The sequence below is a fragment of the Chrysemys picta genome, chromosome 16, assembly GCF_011386835.1.
Source record: "Chrysemys picta bellii isolate R12L10 chromosome 16, ASM1138683v2, whole genome shotgun sequence".
NCBI lineage: Eukaryota > Metazoa > Chordata > Testudines > Emydidae > Chrysemys > Chrysemys picta.
The window spans coordinates 14133080-14154411 of record NC_088806.1 but is presented as its reverse complement, the minus strand read 5'-3'; the positions used below and the strand labels follow the sequence as shown (position 1 = coordinate 14154411).

Genomic DNA, 21332 nt, shown 5'->3' with positions numbered 1-21332 from the left:
ACAAATTGGAGAATTGGGCCAAAAGAAATCTGATGAGGTTCAGCAAGGACAAGGGCAGAGTTCTGCACCCAGGACGGAAGAATCCCAGCCACTGCTACAAGCTGGGGACTGACTGGCTAAGCAGCAGTTCTGCAGAAAAGGACCTGGGGATTACAGTCGACAAGAAGCTGGATATGAATTAGCAGTGGGCTGTTGTTGCCAAGAAGGCTAACGGCATATTGGGCTGAATTAGTAGGAGCATTGCCAGCAGATCGAGGGAAGTGATTATTCCCCTCTATTCGGCACTGATGAGGCCGCATCTGGAGTATTGCATCCAGTTTTGGGGGCCCCTCTACAGAAAGAATGTGGACAAATTGGAGAGAGTCCAGTGGAAGGCAACGAAAATTATTAGGAGGCTGGGGAACATGACTTATGAGGAGAGGCTGAGGGAACTGGTCTTATTTAATCTGCAGAAGAGAAGAGTGAGGGGGGTTCCAAAGAGGATGGATCTAGAGTGTTCTCAGTGGTGGCAGATGACAGAACAAGCAGTAATGGTCTCAAGTTGCAGTGGGGGAGGTCTAGGTTGGATATTAGGAAACACTATTTCACTAGCAGGGTGGTGAAGCACTGGAATGGGTTACCTAGGGAGGTGGTGGAATCTCCATCCTTAGAGGTCTAGTAGGACCCATAAACTTGTGATCTTCAAATGGCTTCCCTTGTGCAGCTCTTTACACTGAGTTTCCAGCAGATATTCACAGTTCTCATCATTGCTGGTGATATTTGACGCTTTCACAAAGTCAGAAAATCAGGAAGCCCCCTTGAAGAAAATGTTTAGTTCATGATTAATCTGGGCTTGAAAGAATCTTTGTAATTTAAAAAAATGTGTTTTGCACCAACAACTCTTGGTCTCCTTCTCCACCTTCCCCCAAGGCTGCAGCCAGCAGCAGAGAATGGGAGAGTTCTTTCTGCCACTCAGCAGTGACTCCTCTGGAATATAGATAAGGTGTGGAAAAAATCTTCTCTGGTCCTCTTGTGCTTGAGGTGGGTGGGAGGGAGATGTGAAGCACAGTCTCAATTGTGTGCATGGGCATGTGCGTTTATGTGTGCACAAGTATATATGAATGTGAGTGTGTGCATGTAGGGACATAACCCTTCTGCCAGCGGTTTCAGCAGCAGCCAGGACTGGATCAGTATGTAGGGGCTCCTCTTGACATTAAAAAACAATCGGCTCAAGCCCCACCCAGAAATCTGGGAAAACTAACCACTACCCTGGGGTACCTTTAAGAGGCAATACTTGCCCACTCACAAGCACAGAGTCTGTGTGGAACAAAATACATCTATTATTAAGAGGGAGAGGGAACTCCACAGCGATTCAAAACTGTGCAACCCATAAGTAAACACCTGCCCCACAATAGCTTGGGTAGTGTCCATGATCTCAGTGTGTGAAAGTCCAACAGACGAATGTCCCCTTTAACATGCCACTCCCTTTCCCTTTGCTGCACCGTTCTCATGGCTGGTTGTCTGAAGTCAGCCATGTCAGACTTCAGGGTGTGTTCATGTGGGTTCACCTCCCATTCCTGAAGAGGGCAGGGTTGCTGCCACAGCTAACCATGGCTGTCACTGTTGTCTCTGCCACTTTTTGCTGCCACTTCTGCTTCTAGATATGCTGCTACCACTGAGCCCAGTTCTCAGTGATTTCAGCAGGCAGTGGGGAACCTCACTGCTGTTGCATCCTCTGCATTGTCTTACACGCAACACTGTCCCCACACAAGGTCTAACGTTCAGCCCCCTAGACCTGCTCAGAAGTGATTACAGCTCTGGTGATCCCTGAATAGGAATAAGGACTTTAAAGTGAGTCTGACCAGCTTTACCTTTAAACACTGAAGGTGGTGGGATAAATAGTATCTAGGATTCTTTAAACACCGTCCATAGCAGTAGACAGGAACACTTGTTCCTTGTCCCCCAGTGGCCCCAAACAGCCAAAATTGAACATTTTGGCAAAGCAGGTCTGTCTGCTGAGCACCTAGCAGAGTAGGTGTGTCTATGCAAATACAGTCTTTTCCCTCAGTTCATCAACAGATGGCCGGGGAGAGCTCAGTCATACCCTGGCTTACAGAGGGAAGGCTGTATCTTGTTTGGAAAATTCCATATATTGACAGCAGAGGAGGGAGAAGCACTTTTCCAGGGGGCTGCAGGGGATTTTGCTCTACGACATCATTAACATGCTGAAAATGTAGCGCAGAGATTCTGACACACACTGCTGGGCAGCCACTGCAATGCAAAATGCAGAGCCTGTTTGAGCAGCCAGTCTGAGATCATGCCTCTTCCAGCCAGGTCTTGGACTCTTACGAACAAAACGTAACATTCTGGAAAAGGAGAGAGGTCAGGACACTTATCTGATGAACTAAACAGGATTTTGCTGCAAGAAGAATTGCAGAGTTCTCACAATTGAGTTTGGTTCTATTCCTCAGCTCTGTCCCAGGAGCATTTGCAGGGGGTCGGCAGCAGTGGCAACTTAGGTACTCTCCTTGACCAGGCTTCTCCACTTCTTGAAAATTCCTTAGGGATCTCATTGTATTCTATGCTCCTTCAAAGCTGGGATCCCTGGTTGCTGGCCACATGTTTCCTATAGAGGGAAGTTTCCCAGTTACCTTGAAGGTCCTAGTAATCTGGAACATATTTCTGCACTGCCAGGCCTGTCCCCAAATTCACAGGTAGACACAGACAATCTTCGACATTTTCCTGTCGTCCTACCCGAAAACCTGTTGCCCAGGGTCTGCCTGTCTGTCTACATTGCTATATTGCATCCTCCATCATGGTCTCTGAGCGCCTGATGGATGGTTCTGAAGCCCTGCTAGACAGGAGCTCCAATGAAACAGCTTTTCCAAAGGGTTCAACTTGTGTTCTTCGCCTATAGTTTTACCTTTGCATCTAAAAAGAAACTGCATCAGAACTCAGTTAAACAGGATGTCAAACATTTTTTTCTTGGATCATAGAATCATAGAATGTCAGGGTTGGTAGGGACCTCAGGTCATCTAGTCCAACCCTCTGCTCAAAGCAGGACCAATCCCCAACTAAATCATCCCAGCCACAGCTTTGTCAAGCCTGACCTTAAAAACCTCTGAGGAAGGAGATGCCGCCACCACCTCCCTAGGTAACCCATTTCAGTGCTTCACCACCCTCCTAGTGAAAAAGTTTTCCTAATATCCAACCTAAACCTGTCCCACTGCAACTTGAGACTATTACTTCTAGTTCTGTCATCTACTACCACTGAGAACAGTCTAGATCCATTCTCTTTGGAACCCCCTTTCAGGTAGTTGAAAGCAGCTATCTAATCCCGCCCTCATTCTTCTCTTTTGCAGACTAAACAATCCCAGTTCCCTCAGCCTCTCCTCATAAGTCATGTGCTCCAGCCCCCAATCATTTTTGTTGCCCTCCACTGGACTCTATCCAATTTTTCCACATCCTTCTTGTAGTGTGGGGCCCAAAACTGGACACACTACTCCAGCTGAGGCCTCACCAATGTCAAATAGAGGGGAACGATTACGTCCCTCGATCTGCTGGCAATGCCCCAACTTATACAGCCCAAAATGCCATTAGCCTGCTTGGTAACAATGGCACACTTTCGACTCATATTCAGCTTCTTGTCCATTGTAACCCCTAGGTCCTTTTCTGCAGAACTGCTGCCTAGCCATTCGGTCCCTATTCTATAGCAGTGCATGGGATTCTTCCATCCTAAGTGCAGGACTCTGCACTTGTCCTTGTTGAACCTCATCAGATTTCTTTTGGCCAAATCCTCTAATTTGTCTAGGTCCCTCTGTAGCCTATCCCTACCCTCTAGCGTATCTACCACTCCTCCCAGTTTAGTGTCATCTGCAAACTTGCTGAGGGTGCAATCCACGCCATCCTCCAGATCATTAATGAAGATATTGAACAAAACCAGCCCCAGGACCGATCCTTGGGGCACTCCGCTTGATACCGGCTGCCAACTAGACATGGAGCCATTGATCACTACCCGTTGAGCCCGACAATCTAGCCAGCTTTCTATCCACCTCATAGACTCATAGACTCATAGACTCTAAGGTCAGAAGGGACCATTATGATCATCTGGTCTGACCCCCTGCACGCTGCAGGCCATAAAACCGTCCCCGCCCCTTCCCTGGACTCTGCTGCTGAAGTCCCCAATCCTGTTATTAGTGACCTCAATCGGCAGAGACCCTCCTGCTAGAGATCCCTGCCCCATGCTGCGGAGGAAGGCGAAAAACCTCCAGAGGCTCAGCCAATCTGCCCTGGAGGAAAATTCCTTCCCGACCCCAAATATGGCGATCAGTAAGACCCCGAGCATATAGGCAAGAGTCTCCATCCTGACCCCTTATAGTCATTATGCTATTTACCTACCATTGCTTGGTTTTCCTTGACAACTATGTTTTACCATTAAACCATTCCCTCCATAAACTTATCTAACTTAATCTTAAAGCCAGACAAGTCCCTCGCCCCCACCGTTTCCCTCGGAAGGCCGTTCCAATATTTCACCCCTCTAACGGTCAGAAACCTTCGTCTAGTCCATTCATCCAGCCCATACTTCTTTAACTTGCCAGCAAGTATACTATGGGAAACCATATCAAAAGCTTTGCTAAAGTCGTGTTACACATCATCTCCATCTTGGTACACATAAGAAAATTCATTCCGCACATGGGTGGGAAAAATTAGAGGGAACACCCACCCTGAGTCCATCCTTCCTCTCAGTCTGCCTTTTTGGAATACATTATTTTAGATTCTGTACCTCCATATTTGGCCATCTCAGAGCCATTGCTGATATTGCTTGCTCCCTTATTTATGAATGAGGCTAGCTTTATTTTTGCCTCTTATTTTCCAGTTGCTCTTATCATCCGGTGTTCTCAGTTCATATAATGCTAAATTAATGGTCACTGCTAGCAAGCCTACGGATTATTTCCACAGTCATGAACAATTCATTTCTCTTAACAAGAGGTAGATTCAAGAGGAGTTTTCCTCTGCCCGATTCTCTACCTTCTGGATAAGGAGGCTGCCCATTACCGTCACTCTGTTTGCTACCCTATAGACTTTAAAGCTAGTTAAAATCCACACAAGCCAGAGTGTTTTTGTTCTCACAGCACTCAGCTCCCACTGACTGCCCCTGAGAGGAGAGGCACTGGGGAGTGAGTTCTCTGCCCTGACCCTAGTGCAGGTTAGAACAGCCTGACAATAGTCCCTAGGGCCACTGCCTTTCCCCACCCATCACCTTGACACATTGTGTCTTTGATTTCTTTGTAGAAGTTCTCCAGCATTCTACAGTGAATGATTACAAATTCCCTTCTTCTCCTCTGTCCTGATAGTGAAGGATGAATGAATGTATCTCCTTCTACATTCTGTTAGCTTTTTTGACTGCTGCTGCACATTGAGTGGATGTTTTCAGAAAATTATTCACAATGACTCCAAGATCTCTTTCTTGAGTGGTATTAGTTAAGTTAGACCCCATCTTTTTGTGTGTATAATTGAGATTGTTTTCCAATGTTCATTACTTTGAATTTATCAAATTGAATTTCATCTGCCACTTTGTTGCCAAATCACCCAGTTCTGTGAGATCTGCAGTCTGCTCTGGACTTAACTATCTGGAGTAATTTTGTATCCTCTGCAAATTTTGCCACATCACTATTTACTCCTTTTTCCAGATCATTATGAGTCAAAACCAGACTATTGCAATGGTGAAATCTTTTGAAGGTTTTACACTCCAACAAATATTTACTGTCCACAAGCTTGGAGGCTTTCCCTCCATGGCTTTTGTTCAGTATCAAAAAAATAACTAAGTGTCTGGTCTCTGCCAACCCGAAAACCTGTTGCCCAGAGTCTGCCTGTCTGTCTACATTCCTATATTGCATCCTCCATCATGGTCTCTGAGAGCCTGATGGATGGTTCTGAAGCCCTGCTAGGCAGGCGCTCCACCCCAGGGCTGCTCTTGTTAACAGGACCACTTCCTCTCAATATTTCCTCACTTGCAGTTAGGCTCATAGTTATTTGCATCCCACACAGGGCTGGCTCCAGGCACCAGTGAAGGAAGCAGGCGCCTGGGGCGGCCAATAAAAAGGGGCGGCACTCTGTCCGTTATTGGGGCGGCATGTCTGGGTCTTCGGCAGCAATTCGGCAGCGGGTCCTTCAGTCCCTCTCTTCATCTTCAGCAGCACTTCAGCGGCAGCTCAATCGTTTTGTTTTGTTTTTTCCTTTGCTGCTTGGGGCGGCAAAAAAGCTGGAGCTGGTCCTGTGTGGGATGCAAATAACTATGAGCCTAACTGCAAGTGAGGAAATGTTGAGAGGAAGTGATCCTGTTAACAAGAGCAGCCCTGGGGTGGAGTTGCTCTGGTTAACAGGACCAGAATGGTTACCTGGGGAGCAAAGAATGTCGTCTCTATATGTCTATTACATGATGATATGTAAAAAGGTAGAGAGATTTTTCAGTTTGCCTAAAGCAGTAAATCTCCTAGATTAAATCTCCTAGATTTAACATTGTGTAGGGTTATTTTTTAATACTATAAATGGATATGTTTGGAAAGGTTTTGAATCAGATGACAGCAGATGGGAATGAAACTGACTTAGTCATTCAATGTTTGACTAATTGGTGACCCTGTACTCTTCTGTCCTCTTGACAGATTTTCAAATATATTGTTGCAAGTTGTACTGTGAGTAATGTTAGTCCCAGGCTGATATGCCACAAGATAAATGGGGCCTACCTGTGGGGAGAATGTGCATGAAGCTATAGAAATATTTTTAAAAGTACAGTTGATGAATGGCTCCGTATTTGTTTACTCTCACAATAAAGCAAGAGTTTGTACCAAGCATTCTGGCAATTGGCAATGAACAATAACAATGCTCGTACGCCTACTTTTGACTAATATTTCAGGCCTGAGCTGATCACAAGCGTGAAATATTTCAGGACAGTCTCCCTCTCACTCAGTTTCCTTTGGCAACATGATCACCTCCTGAATAGCGAGGAGATGGATTTGTGTTTTCATAGTGTGGCTTGGAGTCAGGATTTTGGATTTGTACAATTAGCACAACTATGCCACTTCAAACAACAACAAAACGCAGCCATCTTAGATTGTCAGTACTGAACTGCTTTGAGTCTGAGTAATTCTAATGGCAGAAGCTCCTTTTTTTTTTTTTTTTTTTTTTTTTTTTGTTAATCAAGCTGAACTTTCTCCCATCAACAGGTTCTAGATGTGACTCAATCCCATGATGCAACATGTCTCCCCAGCACCAGCTCTGACAATGATGGCCACACAGAGTGTGCCCCCTCCCCCTTACCAAGACAGCCAGCAGGTGAGTGTGCTGCAGAGCTCACATCCAACACCACCCTTCAAACATGCAGCAGCATGGCTTGGCCAGGGGCTTTCCATGCATTTCCACTTATAGCCTTTGTAGAAGAGTTCGGAGTGTTGCAGAAAAACAGCAGGGGACTTAGCGTCAAAGAAAAAATTCTTTATGAATCGGTATTGCTGCCAAGTGCAAAGCAGAATTGATTCTGGCAAGAAATGGAAGGATCTCACATTGTTATCTAGAACCAAATGCAGATGAAGTTGCAATGCATTACTGGATTTTGTTCTGTGCCCTGCTCTAACCAAATATATCCCCAAATGCCAAGATCATACCCTAGGCCACATATTATCAAAGGTATTTAGGTGCCCAAAAATACACGTTGGCACCTTCTGGAAGGCTCAGACACACCTGAATAAGTTTGTAGCTTGATTCCCATTGACTCTAATGGGAGCTATGGGACTAACCTATGCATATGACTTTGTAAACCCCGGTAGACACCTAGCTTCATCTTGAGGCACCTTTGGAAATCTGGTCTGGCCTAACTTTAGACTCCCCAGTTTGAACATGCCACCCTGGGATCTTTTGTGCCAGAGTCCAGAACACAGGTTTGGGAGGCAGTCAATGGCATTTAGACTCCTAAGTTCCTAAATCCCTTTTGAAAATGCCATTTAAGCTCCTAAATCAGTTAGCTGTTGGGATGACACTGAGCATAGGAACACCTAAATCACTTTACAAATCTGAGCCTTACACACTTTCAAAAGTTTTGCCAGTAGCATCATCTGATATTTTTCCCAAGAGGGAAGGGGTGTAAAGAGGGTATACAGAGAATGGTTGGTTTCGCAATGTGCTTGATCTGAAAGAACTCACTCCAAGATAGCATAAAACTTCACCCCTACACTGGGTGAAAGTGCTGTGACTTTGTGACTGTTGGTCCTATCTCTTGATGCCTTTTTAAAATTGTTACTTTTACACCTAATCCGTTTGAGAAAGGAAGGGTGAGTAGTGAATAGTCATCATATGACCTTTTAAATTCAGCCTGGAATCCAAAGAGGAGTTTCTTTACCAGACACTGGGATAAGTAGGAAAAGTGCTCAGCTCTCTGTAGCTGGCATATACAGGACTTGGGAGGAAAGGGCAGGGGAGGGGAGCTGGAGGCCTGCCAGCTGAAAGGAGACACTGCTGCGTTGCTGAGTTAATTCTCTCCTTGGAGAACTATAAAAGATCCAAGCTTAGGCCTGGTCTACACTGGAGGGGTCGGGGGTGGGGATCGATCTAAGTTATGCAACTTCAGCTGCTATAACGTAGCTGAAGTCGACGTACTTAGATCTACTCACCGCTGTCTCTTCACTGCGGTGAGTCAGCTGTTACCGCTCCCGCATCGACTCTCCCTGCGCCTCTCCCGGTGGTGAAGTACAGGAGTTGACGAGAGAGCACTTGGGGTCGATTTATCACATCTAGACTAGACGTGATAAGTTGACCCCTGCTGGATCGATCGCTGCTCGCTGATCCAGTGGGTAGTATAGACATACCCTATGAAGAGACAGCTGTGGTCTCTCAGCAACTCTGACACATATCTGTACCACACCATGTCAATCCCATTGAAGTCCTCAGACAGCTAAAACAAGTGCTTTTCTGTAGATAGGGCTAATGCAAAGCTGGCTAAGGGATCAGCCTGTATTTCAGAAGGCAGCACCAGTACGGCAAATGTACTGGAGTTGGGTGAATACTACAAAACATGTCCTGGCATTTGTGCTCTGATTTCAAGGTGAATTTTCTTTGGCGCTGCTCAAGTCCCTTCTATAGTCTCTTTCCAGGGACTTTTGAGCAATGTCATAGTCACTGGCAGAAAGTTAAAGTGAAGCTGAAAGCTCAACTGCTCACACCAGACTGGAGTATTTTTAATAATACGCAATGGGGCAGCAGAGATGTAGAGTTCCCGAATCCCCTCCCCAGTTAAACTAGCCAAACAAGGACCTGAACAAACCCTTAACCCCTGGACAGTTACTTTGTGCCAGCATGACAACAGAAAAATGAATGGGCCACTCTGCGCTCATCCAATAAACATGACAATAGCCTGATGTTCCTAGCAACCACATCTCAAGGAGTGCCTGGGCGGCACACAAAAGGAAGGGTTTGATTTTTGCAAACCCCCTAATCCTCTTTCTCCCTGAGGTGCTACTTCAAGCCCTGCTGTTGATTCCATCAGTTACACTCACCCCAAAAGGCACAGGAGACAAAAGCATGTGGCTTATGCGCCCAATATCAGACAATCAACACAACTCAGATTTTGCATATCAAGCATCAAATGCTGGCAGCAAATTCTTCATTATAAAGTCACAAAGTTCACTTTTAAAAAAACAACAACCCTATAACATGAATTGAATAAATGTGGAGAATGACTAAGTGTGAGGAAACTGTGATCCCCTGAGTGAAAATCAGCAAATAAATTATTTGCTGTGAGTTATTTGCTCAGCTCCACTGTTAATGAACTTAGACTGTCTCGTTCAAGCCAGGAAGAGAACACCAAAAATTGCATTCTGATATTTACCAATCAGGAGCTAGATTAAGTAGACCACACAATGCTAAAACGTTAGTATTTGAATATCAGACCCATTGGACCAAGAGCTTGCTAGGAGGACATGTATATTTAAGGAAATCTCAGGCCTTCTTTATTTTGCTGGACCCTGGGTGCAGCAGGTGGCAAACAAGTCTAGGGGTATTATGGCAAGATTGAAGTGGGTCCAGAAATTCTTCTTTTGTAACATGGGGTCGTAGTATGGAAAAAGTTGAGAACGGCTAGGTTCAATGCACTGAAGCCACTAGAAGGTGGAGCTGTGTGAAATAGTCATAACAAAACTAAAAATGAGTTTGTGGCATTTCTATGAAAATAGAACTTGACAGTGGGAGATGAACACACTGGGCATGCAGTGAGGTGAGTGTAGCAGTCGGCATGAAGAGAGAAATAAGCACGGTATTGTCGCCACTCTTTGGAGGCCCATAGAAATGCTGAGCTGGTTTCACAGTGCGTTTTCTAGTTGCAAACTGGGTTGGTTGGGACAAGTCGTCATATAATTTAAGTCATATTGTATTATTTCTGTTTCCCTGATTTAGCTGCTTTCCAGAGGCCTTGTGGACTGTTTCTCAGAGTGTGGAGTTCAGTTGGTCTTAGGAAGATGGTCAGGAAGATGGTTCTTTTACTGTCACACTAATAATTAGACAGCTTGGAGTCAGAGTTAGTGGAGGTGGAAGGGTTCAAATCTAGGGTTACCATATTTACCATATTTCAGCAAGCAAAAAAGAGGATGGGAGGAGCCCCGCCCCATCCTGCCCCTAGCCCCGCCCCTGCCCCCCCACTTGCCCCCTCAGAACTCCCAACCCTCCCACCGCTCCTTGTCCCCTGACTGCCCCCTCCTGAGACCATCCCCCCATCCTAACTGGCCCCCTAGGATCCTACCTGTACCCTCAAAAAGAACAGGAGTACTTGTGGCACCTTAGAGACTAACAAATTTATTAGAGCGTCTCTAAGGTGCCACAAGTACTCCTGTTCTTTTTGCGGATACAGACTAACACGGCTGCTACTCTGATACCTGTACCCTGACAGCCCCAACCCTTATCCACACCCCCACCCCCAGACAGACCCCTGGGACTCCCATGCCCCATCCAACCACTCTCCACCCTGACAGCCCCCCCCCAGAACTCCCGACCCATCTAAACCCCTCTGCTCCCTGACTGCTCCGATCCCTCTTCCCACCCCTGCCACCTGACAGCCCCCCCCCCCCCCGATCTCCCAAATATCCCCCTCGCTCCTTGTCCCCTGACTGCCCCCTCCTGGGACCCCTGCTCCTAACTGCCCTCCAGAACCCCACCCCCTACCTAAGCCTCCCTGTTCCTTGTCCCCTAACTGCCCCCTCCGAAGACCCCCCCCCAAAATGCCCCCTAGGATCCTACCCCCTACCTGTACCCTGACTGCTCAAAACCTTATCCACACCCCCACCCCCAGAAAGCCCCCCCCGAACTCCTGACCCCCCTCCTCATCTCTTGACTGCCCCCTCCAGAACCTCCCTGCCCCTTTTCCGACCCCCTGGCCTCCTTGTTGTTGGCCTTCGCCTAATGTCTCTGTGAACTTGCTCAGGAACAGCCTGAGCCGTTCGTCCCGGCACGCTGGGCAGCAGTGCGGGAGGAGCTCCAGACTGCCGGAGGCGATCTGCGAATGCAGGGAGGGAGGGAGTGATCTGTGCTGCAGGGGAGAGGAGGAGGGGCTCTCTCTGGCTGTCAGAGCCCCATGTAAGTGGCACCATCCGGCCGGCTGCCCTGTTAGCCGCGCGCGCTCTGCATGGGGGGGTGGGAAGTCCGGACATTAACAAATTCCCCCTGGACGCTATTTTTAGCTCAAAAAGCCGGACATGTCCGGGGGAATCCGGACGAATGGTAACCCTATTCAAATCTGGATCCCTGGTAAGGTTCCTCCTGAGGTTCACCTTCAGCGTTAAGGCTGGGCAAAGGTTGGGTTCAAGTTTGATGGCACTGGGTTCATGCCATCCCTGACATCCAGGGACTTAACTGAACTGGCTCTGGAAAACTGGCCTGGATTTTATGCACCAAACCAAAGAACAACTCCTTCTCCTCTCTGCCCCATGACCCCAATATTTTGCCAAAAAGCAACTTTTCAAGGAGGTGAAAATGCACGGAATGAAATGGCAAAGGCTTTTCCACTCAACTCTTCATACTTCTGCCCTCACCCCGCATCATATGCATAGCACAACTTGTAGGTTAACAAGCTAGAAATATGAACCCTTTAACTAAATAGAAGCTAGGGGAAGAAACCATAAGAAAATGTAAACAATGTTTTGATTTATTTAAAAAAAAATATTGGCAAACTATCTCAGGGAAAAAAACACTTCCTGTGTAATGTGGCTCTAAGGGTTAGAACAAACGTCTGTCCAAATGCAAATAAGGATTTAGTTGTTATAAAGAATGTCTGGGGAAGCTGAACACCTTTACTGCATTTAATGCAATAAGTGTTTTGTCCTTTTTGGAAAAGAAAGTAATCACTTGGCTTGCTGTGCTCTTTATTTCATCTCCCACTTTGATCTGTTCTGTTCCCCTCCCCCATCTTGCTCCCTTGCATGTTCCCTGCTCTCTGCACTTGTACATACTTTCCTGACATCGAGTTCCCCGGTTTCCCGGACTCTCCCTGTGGCAGTTCCCATTATTCTTCCCAAGTGATGGCTCCTCCTCGTGGTAGTTCCGGTCCTTGGCGATGCTTTATGTTTCTCCTCCCACTCTTGTGTTGCGATGGCCTCTAGGCGAGGCAACTTTGGCTTGTTCCTGCTCCTTGTTTCCTAGCTGCTTCTTCAGGCTTCCAGGATTTTACGATTAGTTGGAAACAAGGAGGATCCTGCACTATGTGACCTCCCAGCGCTTTGCAGGTCACCAACCGTGATACACAGGACAGTTTGGGAACTAGCTCTTGGCCAGCACAGCAGAATGTGTGGGGCTGAGGGGACAGTAATCTGCTGTGGGTATAGGCAAATAGAAAATCATTGTCCTCCTGGAGCAAGAGAGGAGCACAAAGCCACCAGGACTACTCCTGGGGTGGTGCAGTTTATGCCCCAGGCCTTGCTCAGGCCTTTGGGAGAGAATCTGGCCCTTAGTGGTTAGTGTGGGGCTGAGAATAAGGAGTTCTGGGTTCTGTGCCCAGCTCTGCTAGTGACCAACCCTGTGACCTTAGGCACATCCCTGTGATGCTGTTTCCCCTCCTCCTGCAAACTGGGAGGCAGAGATCCCTCATTTGTGGCTAGAGGAAGGGTCACTGTCTGCCTGCCGTACTGATCACTACAGAGGGATGGGGCAGTAGATAGTCCCACAGGGGATGAAGACAGCAGAGAGCTGCTGCATTTTGCTGGCCAGCCTCTGGCTGCCTCTTCCAAACAAGCCCATCTGTCAGTGACCTTCCATGAACTCTTTTGCACAGACAAATATAACATGTAAAGTAAGCAAAAGCATTAGCTCTCAGGCTCTGCGGTCTGCTTAGGACATAAACCGAATGCTTCCCTTTCCATTAGTTAAGGGTAACAGTTTTAAACTGGAGGAGCCCATTTCCTCAGAGTCTAACAGCTTTAGGATTAAATGTTCACTGAGTCTGAGTTGCTGGAATTCCTCCATAATGACTGTAGTCAGCAGCTGGGAGATGTTTAGGGCTGGAGAGATTAGTCGATAGCTGCATGAGAGACCCAAACGTTACGAAAGAATGTAGATTGGCGGTGGGGTGGGGGGTTAGTTAAGTGTGAAGAGCCGTATTTAATTCACATTATACTGTGGATTAACAAATCACAGCTGCTGAAAGGGGCTTTCATGGCTAGTCCGGATGCCCAACGCTCTTGTGTCCCAGGAGAAATCAATCGCTGTTTCAAACATACATTTCTATGTTGGCCCATGTGTGCCAAGCTGTGCTGCACCATTTCAGCCACCGAGCTGGAGGCTCCAGCCACACATTTATGGTAATATCTGCGTTCAGTGGGGAGCACGTCAAGTTGTTCCGAAATGTGATGCCCAGTAAGAACTTGATTTGCCTTGGTCTGAAAACGTCTGAGTTTCTACCGTAAATGACCTGCTTATTTGGTGCAAGACTAGGAATGTCCCTTTTTGCCTCTTTGCTAAGAACCGGTTTGTTCATTTCAAGCATGCTTTGAGAATTTGGTTCATTCCTCGGACGGCTCCCACTACAGCTAGAGCAGCTGATATAAATGAATAGGTATCTCTGGGACACTTGGAGACAACTCATGAGTTTTACAGATGAGAAACACCTGCACTGTATACTGTGACCCAGAGAACACTTACGTCTGTGTGGGTGGGTGCACATGTGTGTGCATGAACATATCTGTTTGTGCACAAGCATGATACGGATACGAGTGTGTGTGTGTGAGAATTGTCCTAGGTGTCACCAGTGTTGTCAGATGTTTGGCTGCATGTGTATTCTCCCGTGTGTTCTCCCGTGTGCTGGCACAGACAGCTGGCACAGCAGACCTCGAGCAAACCACCCAATACATTTACAGACTTAGCTCGTAGAAAAGGCACTTGGTCAGGTTTATTGCTGATGAAGCACAGTGCTAATGCCCCGGCTCAATGGTTACAGGTACACTAACACCTGTATGCTTGTGACAATGGACCGGCTCAGATAGTGGTGGGTCTTTTCACTGTCAAACAAAGACACTCCCTCTGAGATACACCTTTATACACCAATACAAACAAGTTACATATTACCCTTGACATATCAGGGTGCCACCCTCTGACGTATTAGGGTGCCACCCATTGCCTTGTACCTGTAGGTTTGATCAAAACATCTCTATTCATCATGCTGTTATCCTGACCTTATCCTTAAGAAGGGTCAGAATGTTCCTGTTACCTTTGGGGAATATGTTTATAGGGGTGTTCTGGTACCACCCTTCTGGAATGTGTTTACGTGAGTGTTTTGTGCCTAGCGTCTCTTAGGAGTATGTGTTTTTGTAATATCAGCCCTATGCTTGCCAAATTCTGTGAGCAGGGCCTGCCTCTTGCTTACAACTTAACTTTGCTTTATATTATCAAGTTTTGACCATTACTTTAGTTAGGGTTACCATACGTCCTCTTTTTCCCGGACATGTCCAGCTTTTCGGCAGTCAAACCCCCGTCCGGGGGGAATTGCCAAAAAGCCGAACATGTCCGGGAAAATGGCGGCTCTGCTCCTCCCCGACTCTTCGGCTCTGTTTAAGAGCCGAGCTGCCCAAGCGCTACCGGCTTCGGGCAGCCCCCGTGCCTCCAGACCCTGCGCCCCCAGCCGGGCACTTCCCCTCCCGGGCTCCGGCGGCGCAGGGTCCGGAGGCAGGGGGGCTGCCCGAAGCCGGTAGCGCTCGGGCAGCCCGGCTCTTAAACAGAGCCGAAGAGTCGGGGAGGAGCAGAGCCGCCGCGGCTGGAGGCTCTGCTCCTCTTCGGCTCTGTTTAAGAGCCGGGCTGCCCGAGCGCTACCGGCTTCGGGCAGCCCCCGTGCCTCCAGACCCTGCACCCCCAGCCGGGCACTTCCCCTCCCGGGCTCCAGCTGTGCTGGGGAAGCGCCGGCCTGGGGCGCAGGGTCTGGGGGCTGCCCGGCAAACCGTGAAGCCGGTAGCGCTGGGGCAGCCTTTCCCCGTGGCTGGGAGTGGGAGGGATGAGGGGCGGAGTTGGGGCGGAGTTGGGGCGGGGCTAGGGGTGGGGAAATGGGCGGGGCCAGGGCCCGTGGAGGGTCCTCTTTTTTTATTTATTAGATATGGTAACCCTACTTTAGTTCAGGCCTCAGGCCTCGTACCAGGCCTCTGATACAAGGGCTTAGACTTTCTTCCTACTACGCAGTCCTCTCATCTCATTTCAGCATTATTATGTATTGTAATCCAGCAGCCAAAAGCAGACTAGGTGCCCGACAGCCCCTTCCCTGAAGAGTTTACAGTTACAGAACTCACATAGTAACAGATGGAGGAAGGGAATGGACCGTCCTACAGTAAAGGTGAAGAACTAGGCCAAGGCCAACCAACATGGGTAACAGATATTGTGATACATATAGGAAAATTAAATTCACATAAAAAGAATAGTGGGACATTCTTCCGGAGAGGGTGGATGTAGGTGCATGGGGCTGAGGGGGATGCGCACAGGTGCATGCACTCCCGGAACTTTGTGTATCTGTGATGGCAAGTCTGTCCTGTGAAGCAAGCTCAGGAGCCAACTGGACCTCTAGAAAAGATTTTTACTGGCTACAAGATGGACAGGAGGGAATCTTAAAGGTGCATTACAGAGCTGAAACAGATCTCAGTTAAAGCTAGAAGTAGGAGCCCCATTATCTAGGCTCTGGTGACATCCAACAGTGAAATCATTTAAACTTACCTCTCCAGTGATTACTCCCTTCTGTGAGTCCCTCTGGGAATTCCTGCTTCCCCAAAGACCTCCCAGAATACGAAATTCTTCTATGTCGCTGATACCATTAATCCCATGAACTGCAGTGATATCATTCGACCCGCGGCATGGCATTCCAGACATGGGACTAATTGTGTCCATTGTGTCACGGAGTGCTGTGCTCTGGGGTATCGCTGGAAAACTAGGACATGACAATGGTTTTGACAGAGAAACCATTTTTAAAATATGTAAATTGAAGGGTCCCTCATTAGCTAATGGGGATTTAGAACATATTGCCTGTTGGACATGCCATCCTTCACTTCCTGTCCTAATTTGTTTTGTGGTGGCATTTCACTAGCAAAGTGACTCTGTTCAGTACCAGATGAAGAGATGCCTGACTAAAGTTCATAGTGTATATCTGGTTAAGTTTAGAAATCACTTTGGAATGGAAGATGCTAGAGAAAAGTCAGATCACTTGCTATCCCATTTCTGGGCTTTTAGCTCAATGTTCACATTACCCTTGCAGCTCATATATGCATTTGGATTGAAGATCATTGGGTGAATGGGGAATGTCTTTGGCAGGTGCTGTGATTGGAGGGGAAGGGCCCTTTGAACTGCAGAGGAAGTGTAGCTAGCATGTCTTTAGCTAATACATATGTGGAGAATGGTACAGTTAGGGACTATACTTAAAAGCCATTTGTTTTTGCACATCCAAGGCACCTGCTGTGTGACAGAGGTAGCCCTCACCTTCATACTGTTTTCTTGTCATTTCCACAAGCTCTGATGCTGAGCTCCAGAGAGAGAGAGAATGTTTTTATAGAATCTTTTAAAAACAAAACTTTTCCATACTGAAAAATTCGGACTCAAAAGCCAAGCAGTGCTAAGCAGTGCTGCATTTCGTGACAGTTGCATATTTAAACATTAAGCATCTCTCCTTGGGATAATTAATGGTTAATTGCTTTGGGTGATGTATCTGCAGTGCACAGGCGTGGAGGGATGACTGTAGCCCAGGGGTGGGCAAACTTTTTGGCCTGAGGGCCACATCGGGTTTCCAAAATTGTATGGAGGGCCAGTTAGGGGAGGCTGTGCCTCCCCAAACAGCCAGGCGTGGCCCAGCCCCTGACACCCCCCCCACGTTTCTCACCCCCGACAGCCCCCTTGGGACTCCTACCCCATCCAACCCCCCCGTTCCTTGTCCCCTGATCAGGGCTGGCTCCAGGCACCAGCTTAACAAGCAGGTACTTGGGGCGGCCAAGGGAGAGGGGCAGCAATTCGGGGGCGGCAGGTCCCTCACTCCCTCTAGGAAAGCAAAGGACCTGCTGCTGAACCACCGCCGTGCTAAGCGCGGCTTTTTTTTTTTTGCTTGGGGCGGCAGAAATGCTGGAGCTGGCCCTGCCCCTGATGGGCCCCCCCCCCAGGACTCCTGCTCCATCAACCACCCCCTGCTCCCTGTCCCCTGACTGCCCCCGGATCCTCGCTCCTGACTGCCCCCCGCCACCCCATCCAACCCCCTCTCCTTCCTGACAGCCCTCCCGGAACCCCTGCCCCCATTGAACCCCCCTGTTCCTCGCCTTCTGACCGCCTCGACCCCTATCCACACCCCTGACCACCACCCTGAACTCCCCTGCCCTTTATCCAAACCTCCCTGTTCCGTGCCTCCTTACCACGTTGCCTGGAGCACTGGTGGCTGGCGGTGCTACAACTGCACTGCCCAGAGCACCCCATCAGGCCATGGCTCTGCAGCTGCGCTGCCCAGCCGCCCAGAGCATTGCGCCAGCGGCGCAGTGAGCTGAGGCTGCGGGGGAGGGGGAACAGCAGGGGAGGGGCCGGGGCCTAGCCTCCCGGGCCAGGAGCTCAGGGGCCAGGCAGGAGGATCTTGCGGGCCGGATGTGGCCCGTGGGCTGTAGTTTGCCCACCTCTGCTGTAGCCCCAAAATTACTGTTATGTATGGCACTAATAGTCACTTTCCAGAGGCTTTGCAACCTTTTCCATTGTTAGTCTAGCAGAATAATTGTGGCATTCATCAGTCCGCCCCAGAAGGAATTATTTTATTTAGAACAAGCAGCAAAACTGATTAGTGTGGTTGTTTTGAATTCAGAGCTGGACAGGAAATCTGTGAGTTATAAACAGTAGCCAACGTGGCTGTCTCCTCACATCAGGCATCTCCCTTTTCATCTTCCTGCCTTCGGGGTGCATAATGGTTTCTGTTTGTTGTTTGAGATACTATTGAGAGTCCCCCTTGCAGCCATATTTATTGGGGCCGCCTGGTAATGTAGTCCATACTGCAGTCTCCCCTGTACGGCTGGTCTATCAGCACACTCTCTGGTGTCCAGCATGCTTTCTCTGGAGCTGTATGGTCTCTGGCTGATCTAGATACTAATTGTTTGAGTCACTCGATGAAAACTTTTAACTGATTGGTTCACTGCTTCTGGGTGCTCATTTATGCCTTGAGTGATTCCTTGAAAATCCTTTAGATAAATCTAAGTTAAAGCCAAACTCACACTCGCAGCAACATTCCTTTCCTAGTATCAGAGGGGTAGCCGTGTTAATCTGAATCTGTGAAAGGCAACAGAGGGTCCTGTGGCACCTTTAAGACTAACAGAAGTATTGGGAGCATAAGCTTTCGTGGGTAAGAACCTCACTTGTTCAGACTAACACGGCTTCTACTCTGAAACTTGTTCAGATGACTTGCATCTGAAGAAGTGAGGTTCTTACCCACGAAAGCTTATGCTCCCAATACTTCTGTTAGTCTTAAAGGTGCCACAGGACCCTCTATTCCTTTCCTAATGCACATTATGAGGTCAGCCTCTTCCAAATATTGCAATGACCCTCCCTCACCTCACTATAGCCTCTATGGCCGCTGGAAAGAAAGCCTCAGTGTAAGTTTCAGTGACACTTTACTGAAGAGGGTTTCAGTGCCCTTTGAATGGCTCCAAATGAAGTTAAGAGGGTTTTTTTTGTTATTATTATTTTTTAGATTCTGAAATAGAAACGTTCACGTCAAATGTATTTTTAGGGCTTTAAAAGGAAATGTTCTGCTCACGTTGTACTTCCTGTGCTAGCCACACTTCAGCCAGCCAGCCAGCCTGCAGCATAAATGGCCATACTGTCCAGCGTGGGGTTTGGGAACAGCCACAGGCGAGGCTGGAGCGACCTGGCAGTGGGATCAGCAGCTCTGTGTGGCGACTTCAGCAGTTTCTGCAAAATTTAAGCTTCCCCTTAAAACATGTTTCTAGCCCTTATGGCTGCAAAGGTAATTCTGTGAATGTGAATGAGGCTGTAGACAGCCAAAACTGAGAGCTGTGAACTGCCTTGTTCATCTCCAGACCGTGTAAGCTCTGTGGCCTGAGATGACAGTTTAAGTGCCAACACTGATCGCTATTTCACTGCTGATCATGGGTCAGATTGTGCGCCAATAGTACTTTACTGCGTGAGTAGCCCCATTGAGATCAGAATCCAAGGTAGGAGGGAGGGGACCACAGACAGGGACATGGAGGATAGATATTGTCCTCCCCCACCATGCACCACAAAGAACTGTTAATGTAGATGATGCTTCATTACCTCCTCTAGAGCTTTGCATTCCCATGCTGTGAAATCCTTCATGGAGAGCTCCTGGGGCTGGCTAAAGAAGCCCTGAAACCTGCTGCTTGAGAGCCAGAAAAGGGGGGATGTGGCCCCAATAATGAAGTGGAAGGCACAGGACCCTACATGTCCTGGTATCACAAGATTTGGGGGCAGAACCCCCTGCCAAAGCCTCTCCTACCCCTACACATTTTGGGGAACTCCTTGGGAAGAAGTGTGCCATTTTCCTCTCCTGTGTCCTGTAGGTTTGCCTGGCCTGAGGTCAGAGTTGGACTGAAATCCCCTCCCTCCCCAGAAAGCGCCTGCAGTCAGTTCCACCTGATGTGTTGGTCTGAGTGTGAGGGGAAAGGGGCAGGCAAGTTAATTTTTCGCAGTGAAGATCTGATTGACTGTCATCTCAGGCTTTCTCACCTATGGGACTAAGAGCTGTACTCTGCAATGCTGAGACCTGCTTGCCACCTTCGGGAGGCTTTTATGATGGAGTGAAATCTGCACGTTATGAGCCTGTGTGAGAGTCACATGGCCCTTTATGCTCATCTCCTTAACGTGTCCCTATGGTGAGAAAGGTCACTTTGCACAAATGACACCTTGGTGCGGGTTTTATGGCGTGTTGAAAATTGGCGTAATCGTTTGCTTGTTTCACTACTCCTCCTGGTTTCCTTTTGTGAGCCCTCCGAGTTGAACATGGTGTTTTGGCTGATCTCCAGTGCACCTTGTTTTCTGCTGGTGTGGTAGAAGCAGAAGGGAAATGCAGGGATATTTTATTCCTGTTTGCAGTTGAAAGAACTGTTAAAATAGGAGGGCTTCTCCAAAGCCAGTTCTTTCTGAAACTTCCAGTGCAACTTCCATTCCCTCTCCCTCACTGATATGCTGAGGCCCTGTAGCCCTGCAGAGCAGCTAGGGTGGAGAGACACCGGAGCCCAGATTTCTGTGATCAAGGAAAGCATGTTCAGGGAGAATAACATGTTACCTGGCCAGGAGGTAGAACTCCTGGCATTGGGAAGATATAAAATTCCTCTACCTTTGGCTGTGGTATGTTTGGAGAGGAAAGGCTTAGGTGGAACCTTAAAAGTTGGAGTGCTGGATGGTATTCCAATAGCAACTCTTGTGGGAAATGATATTTAGTCTGTGGCTAAAGCAGTTAATATAGCAACTCACAGCCAGAAGGAATATCATTGTGTAATCTCAGAATTGTTCAGACGCAAAGGCAGCTGTGTGGGGAGGGAGTGGCCCCAGCCCCAACCCCTGTTCAGTGGGAGGAGGAAGCACTGTGCTTTGAAGTGTGGGAGTGGCCAAGGCTAACTCCTCCATTGCTCCTCCATCTAGCCCAGTATCCTGTTTTCCAACAATGGCAAATACCAGATGCTTCCAAGGGAATGAACAGAACAGGGCAGAGTCTGTGGAAGTCAAAGGTTTAGGGACACCCAAACCCTGAGGGTGCATCCCTGACCGGCTTGACTAACAGCGATTGATGGACCTATCCTCCATGAAATCATCTAATTCTTTTTTTAACCCAGTTATACTTTTGACCTTCAACATCCCCT

At 48.1% G+C, this 21332-nt stretch overlaps 1 protein-coding gene across 28 annotated transcripts in view; it reads left to right on the top strand.

Moving 5' to 3' along the window:
* Window positions 1-21332, top strand: part of PKNOX2 (PBX/knotted 1 homeobox 2) — a 658041-nt gene that overhangs the window by 338624 nt on the left and 298085 nt on the right. For 17 of the 28 annotated variants that reach the window (XR_010593235.1, XM_065570191.1, XM_042851995.2 and 14 more), the window contains one exon: window positions 7203-7311. The exons of the other annotated variants lie outside the window; for them this stretch is intronic. Coding sequence is in view for 15 of the 17 variants with exons in the window: in XM_065570191.1 (XP_065426263.1) it covers window positions 7225-7311 (87 nt within the window). In the remaining 2 variants the exon portion in view is untranslated. Of the gene's footprint in view, window positions 1-7202; window positions 7312-21332 lie in introns of those variants that run through there. 28 annotated transcript variants of the gene reach the window in all.